The sequence below is a fragment of the Diadema setosum genome, chromosome 14 (assembly GCF_964275005.1).
Source record: "Diadema setosum chromosome 14, eeDiaSeto1, whole genome shotgun sequence".
Taxonomy (NCBI): Eukaryota; Metazoa; Echinodermata; class Echinoidea; order Diadematoida; family Diadematidae; genus Diadema; species Diadema setosum.
Window position 1 is genome coordinate 34,389,727 of NC_092698.1, and position 21,148 is coordinate 34,410,874.

The following is a 21,148-nucleotide window of genomic DNA, read 5'->3' on the forward strand; positions in this document are numbered from 1 at the left end:
AGGGGACATTTTGAGCCGCGGCGTGCATGAAGAGTGTCCTGCAGATTTGTCTTTGGTCTCTGTTGAACAGGTGGTTAGCTCTGGTAGACTGGCGTAGTTCGTTCCAAGTCTGTCGACTGATGCCGAGTATTTCCGACGTCTCACGTTCGGAGGGCGTGGTCGGCAGTCTAGAAGGGTGAAAGATACTCCGGTCAGAGAGGGAGGCGGTGGGCGTGGAGAAAGAGCTTCTGATTGTGAAGTCACACCTAGTCTTGGCAGAGTTGGCGAAACAGGCTCATTCACGAAAGGTTTGAGGGGCTGAACGTTCCGAGATGAAATCATGAATAACTTCCTAATATTCTCAGAGAGTTGAAACGCAGCAAGCTGCTTTATTTGTACCGTGACATCTTGGACACAAATTTCCGCATACTTTTTGGCGATCTGCACACTATTCCGTCTGTAAGAGTCAGTTTTGCGAAAAAGAAGATCCAGCTGATTGTTGTCAAGTTTTCCTGCTAATTGGTTTTCTGTTTCCTTCACAAAGTTCTTCACACTATTCTGTTCCTTCGTTACCCCTGCTTTTATAGCCTGTATTTTCCTTTTCTCTTCTGCGCATGCTTTAGAAACGTCGTTTCTATATTGCTGAAAAACACCTTTGATGATTTGATTGATATCATTCTCCTGTTTGTCAATTATTTGAAGTTGGTTTTCCAAATTGCGGTTTATTTCGTTCATCCTTGCGGCTACAGCCCTAAAAATAGGCTCGAACACCGTACCATCATTCTGTTTCAGAAGATTCAGTTCATCCTTGATCTTAAAAACATTCATGTGGTGCAGACAGTTTACAGGACCCACCGCGCTGCCGATTCTTCCTGATTGGTCCATAGTGATCTGCCGAGATTTATACATAAAAATTATATTTTGCGTTGATACTTTACGATCTTAGGCGTTGCGTGTGATATCATCTTACGGATAAAAGAAAACATGAAGCTTATGATGCAATAGTGTAAGTATGACAAGAACACTGTGTTCACTATCACACCTCACACGCGCCTAATGGATAACCTTCTGTTTCTGTGTTGCAATTTGCCTCAATTTACTTCTAAGAAACTAATAAACAAAGGAAGAGACAGACTATTCCTATTTCATACCTTAAAACAAATATTTCATAATTTCTGCTGCAGTCGTCATATTTTCGTCTCATTAAGCACATGTAATAATGCTCACACAAGCAATGGCATTCTTTTTTTTTTACATTCTTAAGGGTATAATAGACCTATTTGAGTGAAAAATATTGAACTCAGGAGTACGCGTAAAAGCAAAATAAGATCAGGTTGGTGTGTAAATGAGGAAAATGAAGAAGAGAAGAAGACAAGTAGACAAAGAAGAAGATAGGATAGTACGTGATTATAATAAACTTTTGAAGTTTTGATGTGGACACTTACTTAGTAGCACATAAGCAAATATGCCTTGCCACTCCAGCAGGTTTATCTATTCTATTATGTCAGCTAGTGATTTTAATGAAAAAACAAACAAACAAATCATCCATCATTTGCGGCTGTTTCCCTCATTCTTTTAATCATAATCATGCGTTTTTAATCATTATATCCATATTTTACACCAGAACGTAATTGTAACGTTTGCAAATAATGACAATTTATTTTTCATTCTATACTTTAAAAAGAATTTGCGTTTCATATATTGACAAGGGCTAAAACAGCAAGATGTAAATCTGACAATCTAAATTATACTCAAAACACGGATAATGAACAAGCTATGCGTATATGCTTCTTATGTGCTCCGAGAGCACATCAGCAATGCCCTAACAAAGGTCCGAATGTGATGAGATGACCAAAAAAAAAGTAACAAGGAATTTCATATCACATTGTAAGTTCTATTCCCTCTTCCCCGACCCCAAGGGGAAAAAATCCTATGGAGATTATCATCGGGTAAATTCCAAGAGGAGATTATTGAATGTTTTATCATGAGAGCATGCTTTTTATTCCCGCCATGATCGTACTATTACTTATATACATACAGATAGACAATCTACTCACCGGGTTACATCACCTTACACTGGCCGACTTAAAGTAGTAATGTGCGCATAATAATATATCCGGCCCCCTGGACGGCTGAATATTGCTCTTTCGAGTGACACTGTTCCTGTTCTTCTCCGAATTTGTCATCTGAAATCCCTTATCAATTTATGCCATAAAGCAGGTATCCAGGTAACAAGTTCGCGTCGTAATCGGAACGATAAAAATTTTTCCAAGTTGAACGCTAGAGGGAAATAAAATGGCGATTGTTGCGTCTAGTCACTCGTGGATACGTGATGGGGGGGGGGGAATTTTCCCCCTCATGACCCCTACAGTCAATGGTAGTCTCTGTCAAAGGCCCAATTGTCCGGTAGTAATTTCACGAGAAAGAGCAGAGAGATGTAACGGTGTCTAGGTAATTACCAGAGGCCAGCCTGGTTATTTTGTCTTTAGAAACCTGCCGAAATGTCTTAACTTATGCCTCTAAATTACTTTTGTCATCCTACTTTTGTTTTCCATGCCTTGACAATCTTTAAAAAGAAAAAAAAATAATTGTAGATCACTCCCTTTTGTTTCCTTTTCTTTCTTATACCTATTCTTAATTGATTTGTCTTTCCTACCAGTACCACCCCTAGATTTGTTCTCGTCCTTGTTATAGTCTTTTCCTTCTGACGTCATGATGACAAGATTTTCATACAAGGAGTCCTTGACATATCTTGAGATGCCATTATCTTCTAGAGAAATTCACAAAATTTACAAGCTATGCTTTTCTTGTGGATTCCTCATTTCTATACAGTTCAAAATATGATTTTTGTTGCTTACTTGTTAATTTATGGAAATATAAAGACGAAGTTGGTATGATTGTTTCATGTATTATTGAAATTTGTTTGATTTGATTTTTTTTTTAACTCATGTAAGCGCCCTATATAGACCCTATATGCAAATTGAATCATAGTTAAATCGTTAATCTTCAGTATTCAGTAGCAAAATTTACAACCATTTGGCAGGGGCTCTGTTAAAAAAAAAAAATGTGCGTATACACTTGGCAATAAAGACTAATTCAATTCAATTCCCTTAACTACATTTGGAAGTAGTGCCATGCATGAGTGCAGATCAGAGTTTCGCCATGAGTAAATCCCCTTTTCTCGTTCTTGTTTCCTTCAGTGTATTTCAGATGGTAGTTAGCATAGCTTGAAGTCACCGTCCGTGTCCATTTCTTTACGAAATGTATTATCACTTGTGATGTTAATTTTACCGTGGCAGCCACAGCGAGAATCACATACTTCTCTGTACATGTGGAATTTATGTTCCATCTCGTGTTTGCAAAATAATGTAACATTTTCTGTATCTTTCTTTGATTGTTTTGAAGTCCACTGATTTAAAACCACATGGCATACAAACCCATAGATACGTTTCTCCCCTTGACGAAAATAACCGAGAAACAATACGATTCTAAGAAAGACCCTTGTCATCGACCATGCATTGGCATTGAAAATATAAAGAGTGAGGGCGCCATAGCTTTCAAATCTACAGAGCCCTTCAAAACCATGCACACGTCACGTGTGGCGAGCGGCGAGCGTAATACCAGAGCAACCATGATATTTTCGAAACTTATACCACCATTATTTTGTCTTTTATCATATCCAAGATCTACGTTAAGAACGAATAAAGGTCCTTTTCCTTCAATAAATGTGTATGATAAACCGGATTCCCAGTGAGTGCATCAAATTTCCAAGAAACAGTGACTTTTGTGAAGGCCAATCATAGGGCAATCTAAGGCCATGAGTTTTGTAGTCCAGCCTCTGAACTCTTTTCACTCAAAGGATTTGCGCCATCTTATTCTGACAGGAACGGGAAATATGTATCCATAAAAAAGGGGGATGGTATTCAGTTTATTATGAATTTGGTGGTCTTGGATTAATTCTAAAGACCTGAACATTGTCCCTATTTCCATTTTACAGATGTTAACGCTTTCTCGTCATAAAGATTTCTGCCGCAATGTTAGTCCTTTGAATATTTTCTTTCCCTACGAATAGCAACATTGTCGTATATCAATTCAGTTCGCCAGCCAACATACTATTAGACTTTTTTTGAATCATTTTTTTTTTTCTGCTGAATGTTCTGATCTAAAAACCTACACATATAATAGGATGTCGTAGATCTATATTATTTCTCTCAAAATCTGACTTATCTATTTAGTTTTTATGATTCACTTCAACTTTAAAATCTTCTCAATACGTTATAATAACATAAATATCACTTTGTACTTTGGCATAAAGAGTTGATGGTTGAGCAACGCAATATAGAAATAATAGGAAAGCCATGAGTGAATCATAAATAATAGTTTATTGATTTAATCTCCAGTATTGGAAATGACGTCACATCTTCGTACATGCACGTACAAACTTTTCTTTATTTTTATTCAAATGGAGTCTCTTTGAAACTTACACTATAGCAACTAAAACACAAACAAACCATTTTTACGCTGGGAAGATCTTGGCGTATTTACACATGGATCTAATAATATATCACTTGTTACCACCTGTTAAACCAATCAAACTGTGCAAGTCGTGCATATATCAATCGCTTCATTTTGTACTCCTTTGACAAGAGATGAACTTCAGAATTATCTCGAATTCTAGAAGAGAACAACTAAAACTGACATCTCCACACGTCATGTTTGGGATCAGAATTCACATCCTTGATTTTTCGCAAACATGACAGTTGCTAAAACTCAGCACAGCCTATGAAATATTTCCGTGTCATTTAACATCAGGATTTCTTTATTTCCTAACAGTCTGCACCTTTGACACATTCTGACCTTCGAAAAGTCACCACCATCCGTTTCTCACTTTTTACACATTTGACATTTCTATGTTTTCTATGTTTCATCATAAAAATCTCAATTCTGAAATAACTCTGTTCAGAAGAAAAAAAACAACAACAACAACATAACAATACAATGTGTATCTCTCAACATTCACACTGTCACTTTTCGTGCGTATTAGCCGCAGCTGGTATGATATTGACTTTACATCTAACTAAATACAGCACAGTTCATATTTTTACTTCTGAGTATCAGCAACGATATCACTACTGTGTTAGTAACGTCATATATATATATATATATATATATATATATATATATATATACATATTACACTGTAAAAACATGGGTGTTAGATTTAACACCACGGGTGTTAAATCTAACACCGATCAAACTTCAATAAAGGACCACACCCACAGGTGTTAAAAATGCACTGTGATGGTGTTGAAAAGTGTTCACCTGACACTTCGTGGTGTTAATTTGACACTGTACCTGGTGTTATTTTGACACTTTACTGGTGTTAGTTAAAAAATGACACCACATGGTGTTGATTTGATATTTGTTGGTGTTAATATCAATGGTTTAACACCCGTCCAGCTTCAATAAGGGACCACACCAGCTGGTGTTACTTTGGTGTAAATTTATTTTCACATTTTTTCAAAAATTTAGTATTTTAATGTAAAATTCTTGATCGTCTTGTTTAAATTAAAAATCAACAAGAAGTGCAGTTACTAAGAAACTCTTAAAAAAACAGTTTAAAATTTGGAAATGACACCCGGGGGTGTTAATTTAACACCATAAATGAGCACCGAAAATTTAACACCAGCTCGGTGTTCACTATTTAACACCGGACTTTTTGCAGTGTACTTTGTTGAGTTTTATACCCAGTCACATTACCGGGAACAGAGGTAACAATGTGCCCAACTTTTGGAAATTTTTGTGTACGTTGGCGTAAGTTGTTATTCGTGACAAGTTTGACTTACGTTGTATGTGTTAGTAGTTATCTTGAGGCCCCAAAATATATTCAAACATGTCTTAACTTTTGAGCATGTGAACACATACTGACCGATGCGGTATGAAAAGCAGATATGGCTTGCAATTTCAGCCAATTTGAGCGTATTATTTTGGTCTACGTCAAATTCCGGGAAAAATACAATGTACACTTTATAGTGTAAGTACTCTATAGTGTAAGTTTGATCTATAAACTGCAGAGTGAGAAGGCTGTTAGGGAATAGAACGGTGTCTCAAGAGTAAAAGGACCCTAATCTTAATGAACATGTCCCACCGATTCACCACTTCACGTGAATTTACTCTCTTTTTTTTTTTTTTGGTCATAAATTAATCACCCCGGCATTGATTGTTATGGTCAAACCAAGATCTGAATATAATACAAACTACGCATCAAGGAAAAGCGAATGAGGAAACTGCGTTTTAAAAGTTGAGCCTGTAACAGTTATGTACATTGTTGATGACGTTCTCAATGGCTATCCAATACTGCTCAACATCCATAGCGAAGCATGCAATGATGGTACTTAGTGAATGCCATAAAATGAGCAGTCGACAAGTCTGAAGCAAATATATATATATATATATATATATATATATATATATTCTTGTATAAAATCAATTTGACACACAATCATAGCACATGGGATTCGTAGTAAGAGGAAATATCACGAACAAGCCCACTATCAAACGGACACATATTATATGGAGGGATGAAATATTATTGAGTTTCTAACAATGATTCATTTCCCATGTTCGAATGTGATTATGGACAATTCCAAGGGCATCTTTTAGATGCAGCTCTGAGATCTTTCTAAGATCTTTTCCACCAGTACTGCGCGTTTTATCAGTTTCAGTTCCAGTAAGTTTTATTTCTTTTGCATATGAAAGAAAAGGCAGAGGCGACATTAGAAGTAGGCATGAAGAGACACGATGAGAATCTCTTTATATTCCCGGCCTGGGAATAAATGTGGAAGAAACAATTCAGTGTCAATGTGGGGAAAATTTTAGTCTTTGTTTGTTTGGGGCTTTTTGTGTTGTTTTGCTTTCTTTGTACCACCCCTCAGTAGTTAGATGCTGGGACTTCCTTGATAATAATTCTTGAGGCGCTGTTCCAGCCCGTGTAGGCATCGTAGCTCCCGTACCCTGAGCAGTCCCCGACCATGAACTTCACGTCCACGCTGCCTGCAGCCACGTTGTGACAGTAGCCTGTAACATGGATGGAAAAAAAAAGTATGCAAATATTTGCTCGTAGCCCTATTGACTAAATAATGTGCCAATTTGTAACATCCTCGATAGATGAAATATTTACTTGCGAAAGTATAATCACGACGTAAGTCCATTCTATAAGATGACATCGAAAGTGATTCGTCCGTAGCTGTGTGGACCCAAACAGGCAAAGTTTTCTTGTATTGTACACCGTCAAAGTCCACTGGTATACCAACACCCGCGCGGGCTTTCGGTCCATTTCATGTTCGTTAGGCTACGCTCTGTTCCTTTAAGCCAAGTAAACCTTCCATTAAACGTTCGAACGAGGTCTTCACAGGTTACATGTTTAAATGTTCATGCATAATCATGTTTTTCTCTGTCTTTTTGCCCGTTGTTTTGGAATGTTTTGTAGAGCAGATTTTATTGTGATAATCGTCACTCTTCATGTCTTTTAAGCTTTTCAAAGGGGACCCCAATATGTCATATTGTGTTTAATGTTATTTTCATTGTATGTATATCCGAAAAGTATCCTCTCAGGCTCTTGCCTACTGTAAACCAGAAATTTTTGGGAATTTCGAGAAGAGCCAAGATTCGCGAAAGTACTATGCACGAACTTGAATGGTTAAAACAGCTTTCAACCAACCCAAATCTACCTCCCAGTCGACACAGATAGGACATTAATAACTTACCCTGAATACTCCTGTGTCGGTGAAGATTCATGTAGTAAGTATTTTCCTGGTAGACAACGCCATCAATGGGCGTGGGCGAGCATTCGTCGTCGTTGAAAGTAAAGTACCATCGCTTGCAGCAACCGGTACAGCCGTAGAGACGGATGTTTCCTCCGTAGTATACCCACAAAGCCGAACTGCTTTCTTTTTTGTTAAACGTACACGTCTGAAGAAAGAAAAAACAAACAAACAACAAAACAAACAAGGAAATGCAGTTATTTGAGTAGAGCCACTGGTTAGGTTACCTGACCGGCAGAGCCTCTTTCTCATGAGAGTGAACAATTGAAAAAAAAAAAAAATCTTGGAAGCAAACAAAATCGCATGAATAATCAAGTTCAAGTTCAAGTTCAAATTTATATTCATTTCCATCAAATAAACAGAGAAAATCATATACAATGTATAAGCAGAAAAAAATTGTAATGATTTCAATAACGTAAATTAACAAAATACATGTGATAATGAGTAACAAAATGAAGAAAATATAATTGTTTTCAAATCATATAGGAGTACCTTTTATTTTCTCAAAATGACATTAGGTATCTTTAAAAACCTTGAATAATTCAGATTATGGATTGGACAATGATGAACATTAGTTATATTACTGGTGAACCTAGAAACTTACGTAGATTGTATCGTAGTCGTTTCCATTGGCCGAATACCAGGCACACTGCTTCCAGTTGTTGTACTCGAGGAGCTCTCCCGGACCCGCATCTCCAGTAGCACCCTGTGGCCCAGGGGGTCCGGGAGGTCCCACCGGTCCTTGAGCGCAGGACTAAGACAAAATATTACATTGATTATCTCTGGACCACCGAAATGAAAGATTCAGTATGAAAAGGTTAATGATAAGAATGAAATATTGGTGAAGGCACTCAGAATTATGAATTCAATTTGATTTAAAGCTGTATTGTCAAGTATAAGTGTAGAACACCATCAAAAAGAATATGTTAAAGTATATTGCCTTCTAGAAAAACCAATCATCAATCTATAATGTGTCAATATTCAAATGGTCACACAAAGAATGGTTCTCCTATATAGTAATTGGAATGTTAGAAAGTAAAAAAGTTGGAAAAGTAATTTTGATGGCACTTAATATAAACGCATGTTTAATGTTGTGATGAATATGTCATTCATAATAACTGCTTTGGAAACTTCGGAAACCTTTCTTCCGGAGGTTTTTAGGTAAATGATTTGAACATGATTCGACAATGTGTTATCAAACAAACTAAACTCCGTAAAGAAATAGTTTTTCTAAAATGTTGACACCTTCTATAGTTTTCGATGTTACCCTACACTGATTACATGGGAGGCAGCAGGGTTACCAAAAAGTATAACTCCTGATAATGGCTTATCTTAAAAAACAGACATTTTACACTCTTATTGGGTTGCCAGACTGCATTTACCTTTGTAGTAAGTTTCTATGTTTACATGGCAGTATTTTGATGATTTTTATACAATGTTATCCACTGATGTGTATGACACTTTCATGTGATATATCAGGAAGAGTTCAATTAGATTAAATTAATTTCAATTCAGTAATTCTTCATTCGCTCAGTTATAAACATTCTGTATCAAAAAATCATAACACAGTTATGAAAATAAGAGGCCTTTTCTTTCTTTAGATAATGAAGAAATGGAAATGTCAAGGATAACTTATGTTATACTGTCAACTAAACAGTAGCATATGTCATAATGTCGAGAGGTGATTTTTCAAAGTTTAGCATCATCCGACAACACACTCGCGAGCACACACACACATGCATATGATTATTTACATATTTATATATATATATATATATATATATATATATATATATATATATATATATATATATATAATCTGTTATATAGATGCAAGAGATGTTGTGCCAACGTTTAAACTTCCAGGTAATCTGTTGCATATATATATATATATATATATATATATATATATATATATATATATAATATTGAAATATGACAGGCCCTCGTAACGCAGTAAGTGCTACATTTCGTGAGAGCATTCCTTAAAAGCATGTGACAGAATTCTTGGTGGCGATTGTAAGATCATTCTTCAATATATGTAAAATCGAGTCTTGAGAGCCAAGTTCAGATAATGATCAAGATACATGTATCTGCAGATCAAATATTGCGTTCTGTAATATCACAAACGGAAGTGAAATTCGTGATACCACATTAGTTATACCAAGAATGAAATTCACAACATCAAGAACTTAATTTGTAGTGTCTCAAAGTGGTATCCTCTTGGAATGCAATGTATTTTTCAATGTCAAAAACGGAATTTATGATATCACGAATCGATGTATTATCAGTAACTGTACTTCTTGATATGAAAGAATGAATAATGATAGGACTTATAAGCCCAAATACACAATGTCACCTTATTTCACCTTGAAAAAACAACAACTATAATATAGAATCATATTGAAATGAATCGAAATTAGTGTCAATTTCTATCTATAAAACATTGCTGACAAATCTACCTCTACAAGAATTTCGGATCCCTTTAGACTTAATGAGCACTCAAAAGCATCACAAACAATGCACATAATGGGGAAAAAATCAGCAACAAACACATAACAATAGCTTTCATTATTATTACTTTTTTAACCAGATTAGATTGTGACAAGAAACTTTCATATCAAGAAAACTCACCGCTCCCCATGCATGAATACATGGAAGAGTGAAACCGAGTAAAATGATGAGGCTATACAGCATTTCTTCGATTTCGAGTAGCTTGATTATTTTATTCCCGAAATAATTCCATGAATTGAGACCTCAGTACTTTAAAAGAATATTGGCGGACGAAGCGAGATAGTTAGAATATCAAATCTCATCTGCCTCCTCGCGCGAGACACTTCTCTTGCCAGAGGTGTTATGAAAGGATTCCCTCTTGCTCATTACTCAGAGAAAGTGCATTGTATTTGGGCAATCAATACGAGCCACAAGTACGGCTGGCTGTCACCGTGTGACACGGACTGACTATCATACAGTGTACTAGTATACGGTTTTCCAGGTCTGGGTTAATCAATATGCAGAGGCACAAGTAATGCAGAGTGTTTCGATTATGACGCAACAATGGACCTGTTGCTATACGTATAACGCATATTGGCCTTGAGAGATGCAGTCACAAAGAAGAAAGGAAATTGGGAACAATATTGTCTGGAAGTGTTCCTGAAGTTTACTTCTGATTGACAAGATCTTGTTTTTGCAAAGTTATGGTCAATTTTTTGACATATTGATATGTATAAATGTTTCGACGCCCCCACTCCCCCCCCCCTTTTTTTTGTTAAGCACGATTACGATTAGGGCGAAAACAGAAAATAAGTCAAGTCGTATCTATTTGTTTTTCTTGAAGGAAAGTAACAGTAATGGATGAATATCTTCTTACTATCATGGTTAACATTATTATACTTCCTAAGGAACAAGACAAAATATTTCCCTTACAAATAATTTAGACTTCAAACAAACAGCTTATAGCTTAAGTGCCTCCAAATCAGGAATTTCAACAGTGAATTTCAGATGATGAAATACAGTTTATTAATGTTTTTACTGAAGATTATGTCTTGTAATTAGCTGAATTAAAGTCAGTTTATTGATCGATGTATATAGGGAGAGATGTTGTAACTACAACAGACACTGATTGTGTTTATTCGAAAGGAGCAAATTCTTTCTACAGGTTCCGTAAAAAGTTATGTTTATATTAACATTATTGGTTATCTTCTTCATTAAAACTGCATCATAGTTATGATCTACATCGCAGGTAATATATATATATATATATATATATATATATATGTTTAAGTCACAATTTCTAGCTTTCAAATTATTGTATTGATATATGCACTGCTCTCTTCAATTCAAATATTGTACTTGTTCATGGATGTCCTGATATTGCAATAAACAGTAGGCGAAAGTTCACACAAAAATAAATTACATAGATTGTGAACTAATGTACTGTCCTTTTATTAGTGACAGTATTATTTTAACGATTTTGTAAGCCGGAGTGTGTGTATTTTTCTGTTATCACGCATTTGGACATCACGCAATATTCAGTCAGCAAAGTTCCACAGTTTCTGAGAGCCACAACAATATTCAACATGACCATCAGATTACGAAGATTATGGTAATGGTGATGAGGATCTTAATCCCATTGATGGAACAAGCTTTATCGAACTGAAATGACTTAATTAACCTGAGAAGATCTAGAAAAGATCGAAAATCAGTTTGATCCTTATCAGTGCGTTCTATATTTACAAACCTTTACCAATGCACATAAGAAAAAAAAAATTATTTCCATTTCTTTTTCATTAATCAATGCTGCCATGCACGGCTCCTAGTAGTTAGATGCAGGAACTTCCTTGATGATGATCCTTGAGGCGCTGTTCCACCCCGTGTAGGCGTCGTAGTTCCCGTACCCGGAGCAGTCCCCGACCATGAACTTGACGTTCACGCTGCCTGCAGCCACGTTGTGACAGTAGCCTGTGAGAGATAGACAAGCAAATATGTAGCGGAAGCGATATTTCCTTCTTTTTTTCTACTTGTGATGTCAAGGCTGAGGAAGAAAAACGGTGCATGAAAAATTCAATTTAAGTTGAAATTACTAGAAATGTATCAATACCTCACAATTCAGACGTTGCCTGCATGGATCTTTCTCGTAGACCATTATAATGATTATCATGATTATGAATTTCAAAAGAGTACTTGCAATTTCTATCAAGAATTTGATTTGTTAATGTATCAATATCTTACTATTTTGAACTTGCTTTGATCTTACTTAAGATCCAAGCTTCGTTCGGCATTTGGGTGATTTCTAAAAACTTGTATTTGGAAATGTATTTCCAAAACTAGTATTTGGAACTAGTATTTGGAAATGTATTTCCAAAACTAGTTGCAATTTGTACAATGTAACTCACCCTGAATGCTCCTGTGCCTGTGTAGATTCATGTGGTAGGTATTCGTTTGGTATACGACGCCGTCAATGGGCGTGGGTGAGCATTCGTTGTCGTTGAAGGTGAAGTACCATCGCTTACAGCATCCGTCACAGCCGTACAGACGAAGGTTTCCTCCGTAATACACCCACAAGGCCGAACTGCTGTCCCGTTTATTGAACGTGCAGGTCTGGAAAAGATGCATTGGTTACACTGAAAATGCATTTCCACATCGGACCTTGATTTAAAACAACAACACCAACAAAACACAAAATAAAATGTGAATTTTTATATTTTAGTATGATTCCATGAAACAGTGATGATTGTAAATTTTCAGGCAAATTACATGAGGTTCTGACGTCATGGCCTGAAAGTATTCAGCCCCCGCAAATCTTCATTAAAACCCCTCTTTTTAACAAAAAAAAAAAATCACATGATTATTTCAGATCACATTTTTTTGTGTGTGATGTAAAGATAGAAAGTAGACCTTATAGGGAAAAGGTTTAGTTTCTGAAATGTGATTTTTATGACATTTTTGATATCTTTATGATGCCTTCGTGTTATCTTTATATTTTTACGATATTTCTAATGATATTTTGTATGATATCTTTGTTCACACTTTCAGATCTCTTAGATGACAACAAATGCACTAATATGCATATTACGCTCGCGACCAATATGGCATATGTTGTGAAAATGTGTGAAACCGTAAGATGCCATAACTTTCTCAATCTCATGTACTCATACGCACTTTGTATCTTTCCTCTGTTTTAAGGTATGATTCGAAACTTCATTGTATCAAACACTGGCATTTCAATAGTCATTCTAAAGAGCTATCTTGAGGCAATGATCGCCAGGCAGAATCGAACTGCATTCATTTGTTCCCTATATCCGCTGCCGATCTCTTGCGAATTCCATCAACAGCTAGGGATATCTCTTTGCAAAATACTTTTCAAAGCCAGATGGGCAATTAGAAAGGTTCAAGCAAAACCAAATCCTTCTCTGTGGGGCAAAAACAAATTAGCCCAACACGTACTCCTTGAGAATTTTGTTGGAGAAATCAACATGTCATCGTTAATTGGCACCTCTTACTGTAACTTCACATCTTTTAGTGGAGAAAGATTACATGCAAAATAGACTTACTCATAAGATATGCACAAGAGTCAGAAAGAAATAGACAGACGTGTTCCAATTTGAGACGGAAAGTGGGAACTTTGATTGACTAAAACGTAATGCCAATTGAAGACATACATTTGGAATTTAAGAGGCTTCTCAAAATTCTGCAGCCGAGACAATGTCCAAAGAAAAATAAAAGCTCAAATGAAAGGGAATCTTCGCGAACACTAACACTAACAACAACAGCAACAACAAATCAAAAGGCATGGTAAAAGATGCATCAAATTACAGCAATTTTGTCTAATTAGGATTAGAGTTAAAATCATCTGAAAGCACAGCAAAACGAACAAAATAATCATTTTGTGCAATAGCTATACGTCGAGTGTGTAACAATCTACCTTTCAACTTATTACAAGTTTCCTGCTTGATGTGAGGTGAATTTATGTTTAAGTTTATGAGAGTTTTATTTTCCATCATTTTGCTCACTTACGTAGATTGTATCGTAGTCGTTCCCATTCGCAGAATACCAGGCGCACTGCTTCCAGTTGTTGTACTCAAGGAGCTCCCCCGGACCAGATGTTCCAGACGGACCCTTCGGCCCCGGAGGTCCAGGAGGGCCCACCGGACCTTGGGCACATGACTACCGAAGACAAAAACAAAATACAAAAACAAGAAAGAAGCAAAAACAACAACAACAATTAAACAAAACAAACCCCCCTCTTCCTCATTTACATCACAATGCAAACTTCCAAACAACGCAAAACAAAACGAAGACAGCCATCAGCTTCAACTGGACAACCGAGGGAAGTATACTCATGTATACTCTATTAAAGTCATCATGCTTTAATTTATGAGGTGTTCAAATTCACATGTAATTTTATTTTTCTTCATTAAACAGATCAAGAATAAAGTTGATACTTACTCTTACCAAGTAAAAGTGAAGAACGAATGAGTGCTGAGTGTGCAGCAAGATACCAATATTTGATAAGCGTGTAGTGCATGGAGGTAAAAAGAATTATGCAACTGATTCTGGTAAGTCGGTAACATACGGATGTCTTGAATTGGTTCCCACTTTAAGAAGACTACTAAAAATATATATATATTTTTAAATGGAATGAGAACAAATTTTATTTGTATATTTACATTTAGTTGTTGCTTCGTTTGCTTTTTGCTTTTATCAAGAAGCAAATCTGAGATACTGTAAGGCCCTCTTATATATATATATATATATATATATATATATATATATATATATATATATGGTCAAGACGGTCGATATGTCATGGTGTCGATATCAAGATTGAATTCCACATCAGTACACTTTTTTTTTTTTATTCAGCATGGGCATTCACTCAAATATCAAAAGAGCAACCTGCAGATAGATTTAAATACTAAAGCAGTTAAGTGATGATTAAGGATTTTAGTCAGAGAAATACACATCAATGAAAAGAAAAATCTATATTGGCTCTGCCATGTGACTTGATTTTCACACCATCTACAGTGCTTTATTTCTTAGAAGAAAGAAAAAAAAAATGTTCCCATGCTATATGGGTAATTGACTGGTGATGACTGTAACGGGCCGGCCAGTAACTATGTTTGCCTCAGTTGCTATGTAGTAAAATCACCCATAATATTAGTGGAATAAAAGATCCGCCACCAAGGGGGAAAAGAAAAATTCAAGCAACTCGCACAACTTTTCCTCCCTGCAAACACGCAAAGCACACAAAGCTTTGTACTCTTTTGACTACCTTTAAAATGATTCTGAATAATTTCATTTCCCCCACAAAGAACAAAGTAAGCCCCCTATGTTAACGGATGAAATAAAGTATTATGGATTGGAACATACTCGCAACCAATTGCACTTTTCTTTGCTTCATCATGGCAATGCTTGAATCGACGACAAACGAAGCATACACTTACTGATACACGAGTTTAAGACACCAACTATTGGTAAAACACTGCGGTGAGGAACAGAGCTTACCGATCCCCATGCAACCACACATGAAACAGGGAAGAAGAGCAGAAAAATGAGACAATGCAGCATCTTCTCCTCTTGCCAAGTGATTTTATTCCAAGAATAATTCCTTTTGCAGAAGTTCTATATACAGGATGGATGCTAGCACGAAGGAAATTCGTATTCTTGCCGAAATCTTGCTTACAATTTCATTCGCTCCTTTTCCATCAGGCAGTCGGAGAAGTCCCACCAAATAAGCAGTGCGATAAGTTGACTCTTTGCTAACAGATCAGTTGGGAGACCAAGAGATATGCTTGATTTCATTACAACCATGCAGTTGTCGGTCTGTCGTCACTGACTAAATCAATATGTAGGTGTTTCGATTTTTTGTAAGATGTTACTTGTTACCTGTTCGGTTCTAACGTCATTGTTCGTACACCTCACACTTAACTGGGTGTAGCCTCTGGTTTGCTTTTACATGTAGTTTTGTCAGTTTAGTTATGTATGGTTAGATCCCTGAGGCGTAATCGAGGTCACTGCAGAATGCAGACGTTTGAATAATGGCAGACATTGTATTCCTATATTCGGCTTAACTTGCATTTTTTTTACCTCGCAGTTTAAGAATACGTCTGCAACAGTCTGGTATATTCGTGCATTCACAATAATACAATTCCGTAATTTCATACAATTTATCGTTCGATCGACAATTCCGAATAATCAGTTTCTTAAACGTAACTTCAAACCGGTTGAATAAGCTGATAGTCTGTGTATCATTGTCTTGATACATGTATACTTCATTCATTTCAACAATATATGCCACTATGACAAGAATGACGACGTATCTAAACAACGCACGTAGTTTGCGCAAGCGCAGCTACAAAACACAACAGCTATGACCACAACACCGACACGATCTGAAGATCAATACATTCTTCTCGACGTTAGTTCGTGGCGCTCTTTCTATATACGTTAGTCCTTTTGTTGGACTCTAATATATAGTATACTGACGAATGGCTCTAGAGCGCAAGTCTACAAGACCTAGCTGTTAAACAATTGCTGGTTAAAATCGTTCCTCGGTCCTCGAAATAAGATTGCAACATTTGTATGCTTATAACATATTACTTTGACGTCTGATTACCGAAAGGAAACTTTTTTTTTTTCAAGTTTTATACCAAGTAGGTATTATAACTGTTCCTAATCCTGATGTATTACAGGTGTTGAACTCTACTCATTTCATGCTTATTTACACTCGAGGTGTATGCCGAGACGGTAATCTTCAATTTAATGATATGTACTCATTTAACCCAGCGTCTAGGAACTTCGGACATCTATACTGATTAAACAAAAAGGCTAAGATATATACATTCGCAGCGGCAAACGGGGCATCAAGAGTTTTATCACCGAAGGAAATAGGCTGTGGCTTCAATTATGGGACTTCATCCCACTCTCTTCGTAGACATACTTGTCCAACTATAAACCAAGAAAAGATGTCCTCATATACTATTAAGGTTTCATTTTGAAAGAAAAATGAATAATTATGGACGGTCTTCTCTTCACTCTTTCGTGGGTATTTCGTTTCCAAGTTGTAACACCTTTGACACATCGTCAAAATATCATGTTGGGCAACAACGCTTGGTATGTATGCTCTACTAAGAGGCATGAAGCTGCGTGATGAAAGTTAGAAACTCTCACGTAATTCGGGTCCCTATACCAAGGTCTGTTAGCAGCATGAGGCCGTTGTGACTTCTTTCAGCGGGACCATTAAACAACAGCGAAATTCTTTTACTATAATTATAGAGATGATTCCGAGAACGTCTTTTTATTCAATCCCGCATTAGAGTCAGTAGCTGTAATAAGCATGTCACTTTATTTGCTGTTGCAAATCTCTCTATTAGTAGTTAGATGCTGGGACTTCCTTGATGATGATCCTTGAGGCGCTGTTCCAGCCAGTGTAGGCGTCGTAGTTCCCGTACCCGGAGCAGTCCCCGACCATGAACTTGACGTTCACGCTGCCTGCAGCCACGTTGTGACAGTAGCCTGTGAGCAGTGATGAGAATTGAATGAGAAATGAAAAGGATCAGTACAAATAGGAGTACTGCGGTATTCCGCCATATTTTCACAAAGGATGACAAATGACAAACATTCCTGATTCAAGTTATCAGTTTTTGTTGGCGTTGTTTTGATTGGCTTCATCATATTATATTTGTTTTGTAAGGCATGTTTTTAGAATAGTGATTACACTGAGGCAGCTGGTTTCCTGGATAAGAGCACGATACTGTGGGACCATCTCGTATTTTGCAGTGCAGCTGTATGCTTTAACGCTAGACTACAATGTCATGTCCACTGGTACATAATAATACGCACATTAGAAAAGAGTCCGGTATATTTAAATTCTTGCAACCGTTGAGTCCTTTTCAATTCAAGACCGACACAGTCTTTAGCTGTTTTTACGTCATCATGTTGGTAGATCATTTTATCTTGAGTCGGACGTGACTTGACCTTGTCAGGGACACAGTCCCAGGAAGGAACACAGTCCCAGGAACATTTAACCATGATGGATCCTCCATTAGGTCCAGGACCTAAACTCTGAACACTTTCACACGAATTGAAAAGAAGTAATCTGGAAGCAAATGTCCTTCTTTTTTCCTTACACGAATGACTGTGCTTTGATTCAAAGTTGAGAATGTATCTCATGTTGAATGAATAATATATTCACGTTGTGATAAGAGAGAAAAGAGTATTGGACTCGCGAGATAAACTCACCCTGAATGCTTCTATGACGATGAAGATTCATGTAGTACGTGTTCGTTTGGTAGACTACGCCATCGATTGGAGTGGGTGAGCATTCGTTATCGTTGAAGGTGAAGTACCATCGCTTGCAGCAACCGTTGCACCCGTAGAGACGAAGATTTCCTCCGTAATACACCCACAGAGCCGAACTGCTGTCTCTCTTGTTGAAAGTGCACGTCTGGAACAAGCAAACCGTTAAACGAACAATCAAAGAACCATTCGATGCTTGAGAGTTAAGTTTTCTTCCTGTAGATAAGCTCTTGCAAAGTATTTTACATTGTACCCAGCAATGCCAAGTTCATTTATTCGTCCACTCATTGAAATAGTGTTTCCGACTCATCCGCGTCATTATGATAAATTTAAAGACACCATAAATGGAATGTAAAAAAAAAATGCTGTAATGGTTTTCACATTTAAAATTTGTTCTATCATACTTTGAATACGCATTCACCTGTTTCCAGTGTCAGAATCTGGAAATATTTTGAAATTCAAATCTTTCCGTCTGCTTTAAAAAAAAAATGTTGTTATAGTATTATATGGATTTCATAAAATCTTTCGTTTTTGAAATGCCTAATCTCCTGTATTTTTTCGCATATTGCATATTGTTTACTTCATTTTGATCACTTCAGTATTCATTACATGTATGTATGTATGTATGTATAATAACTATAAGATCACTGTTGTTGATATACTCTATTCATTTCACACTGCCTTGTTCACCTTATTCCCTGTTATACAAACGAGAGTGAATGCATGGTTTGTCGAAAAATGAAAATAAATTTCAAATTGTAATTTGAATTGGAAATCTAAATTTCAGATCCATTTCTTTCTTTCTTTTTTGGGGTCTAGCGTAGAGTAAGACAAATTATCAAACTGTGGAAATACATCATCTTGGATCTGCGTTTCAGACAGTGTCAGAAATCAGAAGAAATGTGATATTTGACTTCATTAATTTGATAAATACGGCTTTTGTGAGTGTGATAACTGCCATTATCTGGTATAATCAACAAGGTGATGTAATAATCATGTAGACTTGTTTCTTAACACAAAAATATTAGATGATTGCCAAATCACAACAAACAAACAAAAAATTGAACACTGTCGGCATTAGAATGCTCTCCAAACAAACCAGATGGGTCATTTAAAGACGCACTCACATAGATTGTATCGTAGTCATTTCCGTTCGCAGAATACCAGGCACACTGCTTCCAGTTGTTGTATTCAAGGAGTTCCCCTGGGCCTGATGTTCCAGACGGACCCTTCGGCCCCGGAGGTCCAGGAGGGCCCACCGGACCTTGGGCACATGACTTAAACAAACAAGGATATCATCTTTTTTAATTCAATCAAACTTAGTGTTGATTTTATTGTCCACATTGCATGAAAATAACAAGTACTTTTATATGCTTCACGTTAAATAATTCACACTTGCTGACTCTGGATGACTGATAAATAATGTTTGCTTAAGCTCTAAGTTGTGCATGATACAAGAAGGGGTAATCGTTGTTATTACGATGATATGGTAATCATCACAAATCAAATATTTCGCAAAAAAAGTCCCCTTATTCGGTTACATATTTATGTTTCTTCTGCAGTTTGTCATGATAGATATTATGATATTTGATAACTAGAAATGTATGTTGTTTTAATGTTCTGTTTCGAACTTACTTACCGCACCCCAAGCATCCACACTCCTCAAAGTTCCGATTAGAATAAATGACAAAACACAAATCATGGTCCGGGAATCCTTCATTGTTTTCAAGGTCTGTCTGTAATTCCACATATATTCCTGATAATAACAGCTCCAACGGATTTCACAACTGGTCTCATAAATGTCAGATATATAAAGCCCTGAAACAAGTGCAATGAGGGATTCCTACTACTTTACCCAAGGACGCGTGAAAATCTGACTGCACTCAGGGCTCTTGCTCCCTAAAATATAGATTTAATCCTCACCCCAAATGGTTTATCGATCCAGTGTCCCTATCCTCGCTTTGCAAGGGGTACTTTGGTATTGTCCAATGTACTCCGTCGATAAAGGGACGTCAATACATACTTTCGTCAAAATTCTACTTTATCCTAATATCTAGAGTATTTTCTATCGTTTCTTTAGGTCACTGTCATGCCAGTGACGGTCCGTAATGGAATACCCTCTTCCCCCTTTGATTTGATGGGCATGGGAGAACATATCTCTATGACAATCTAGATATGTATAGATATCTTATACAGTTTCCCGGTCCATTACTGCCACTCTCTCTTTGCAAGGAGCGCAGTGTATGGTTAATCGACACAATGTCTTCAAACGATCGTTAAGCATGACACAATTGAGGTATTATTAGAGAGCAAAATAGGACCTTTGTCGCAGTGGTGTTCTAAGGCTGTTTATCCTTCAAAGTGGCTAACTTTCACAGGAAGCAGATCCTTTCCTTTTTACCCTGTACCTCTCCTGTGTTCATATCAGTCACTAAAAGTTGTTACCTGTAGAGAAACACATATGAATCATATTTTTGACACTAATCCTTGGTAGATTTTCCATTATCCATCATGATAAATAGACAAGTCGGTAAAGAACTACCGTA

At 36.7% G+C, this 21,148-nt stretch overlaps 3 protein-coding genes across 3 annotated transcripts; all 3 read right to left on the reverse strand.

Annotated features, from left to right (window-relative positions):
* Positions 1 to 6,910: 6,910 nt before the first annotated feature.
* LOC140238305 (collagen triple helix repeat-containing protein 1-like) lies at positions 6,911 to 11,178 on the reverse strand. Its single transcript, XM_072318241.1, has 4 exons — positions 11,173 to 11,178; positions 8,407 to 8,556; positions 7,746 to 7,950; positions 6,911 to 7,056 (listed from the first exon to the last, which is right to left on the reverse strand). The coding sequence occupies exons 1-4, from the start codon at positions 11,176 to 11,178 to the stop codon at positions 6,911 to 6,913; spliced, it is 507 nt and encodes a 168-aa protein (XP_072174342.1).
* Positions 11,179 to 12,117: 939 nt separating this feature from the next.
* LOC140238306 (collagen triple helix repeat-containing protein 1-like) lies at positions 12,118 to 17,242 on the reverse strand. Its single transcript, XM_072318242.1, has 4 exons — positions 17,228 to 17,242; positions 14,319 to 14,468; positions 12,698 to 12,902; positions 12,118 to 12,263 (listed from the first exon to the last, which is right to left on the reverse strand). Exons 1-4 carry the CDS (start codon positions 17,240 to 17,242, stop codon positions 12,118 to 12,120), a joined length of 516 nt encoding a protein of 171 aa, XP_072174343.1.
* A 431-nt stretch (positions 17,243 to 17,673) lies between these two features.
* LOC140238307 (collagen triple helix repeat-containing protein 1-like) lies at positions 17,674 to 20,304 on the reverse strand. Its single transcript, XM_072318243.1, has 4 exons — positions 20,242 to 20,304; positions 19,730 to 19,879; positions 18,546 to 18,750; positions 17,674 to 17,819 (listed from the first exon to the last, which is right to left on the reverse strand). Exons 1-4 carry the CDS (start codon positions 20,302 to 20,304, stop codon positions 17,674 to 17,676), a joined length of 564 nt encoding a protein of 187 aa, XP_072174344.1.
* Between the last annotated feature and the right edge of the window lie 844 nt (positions 20,305 to 21,148).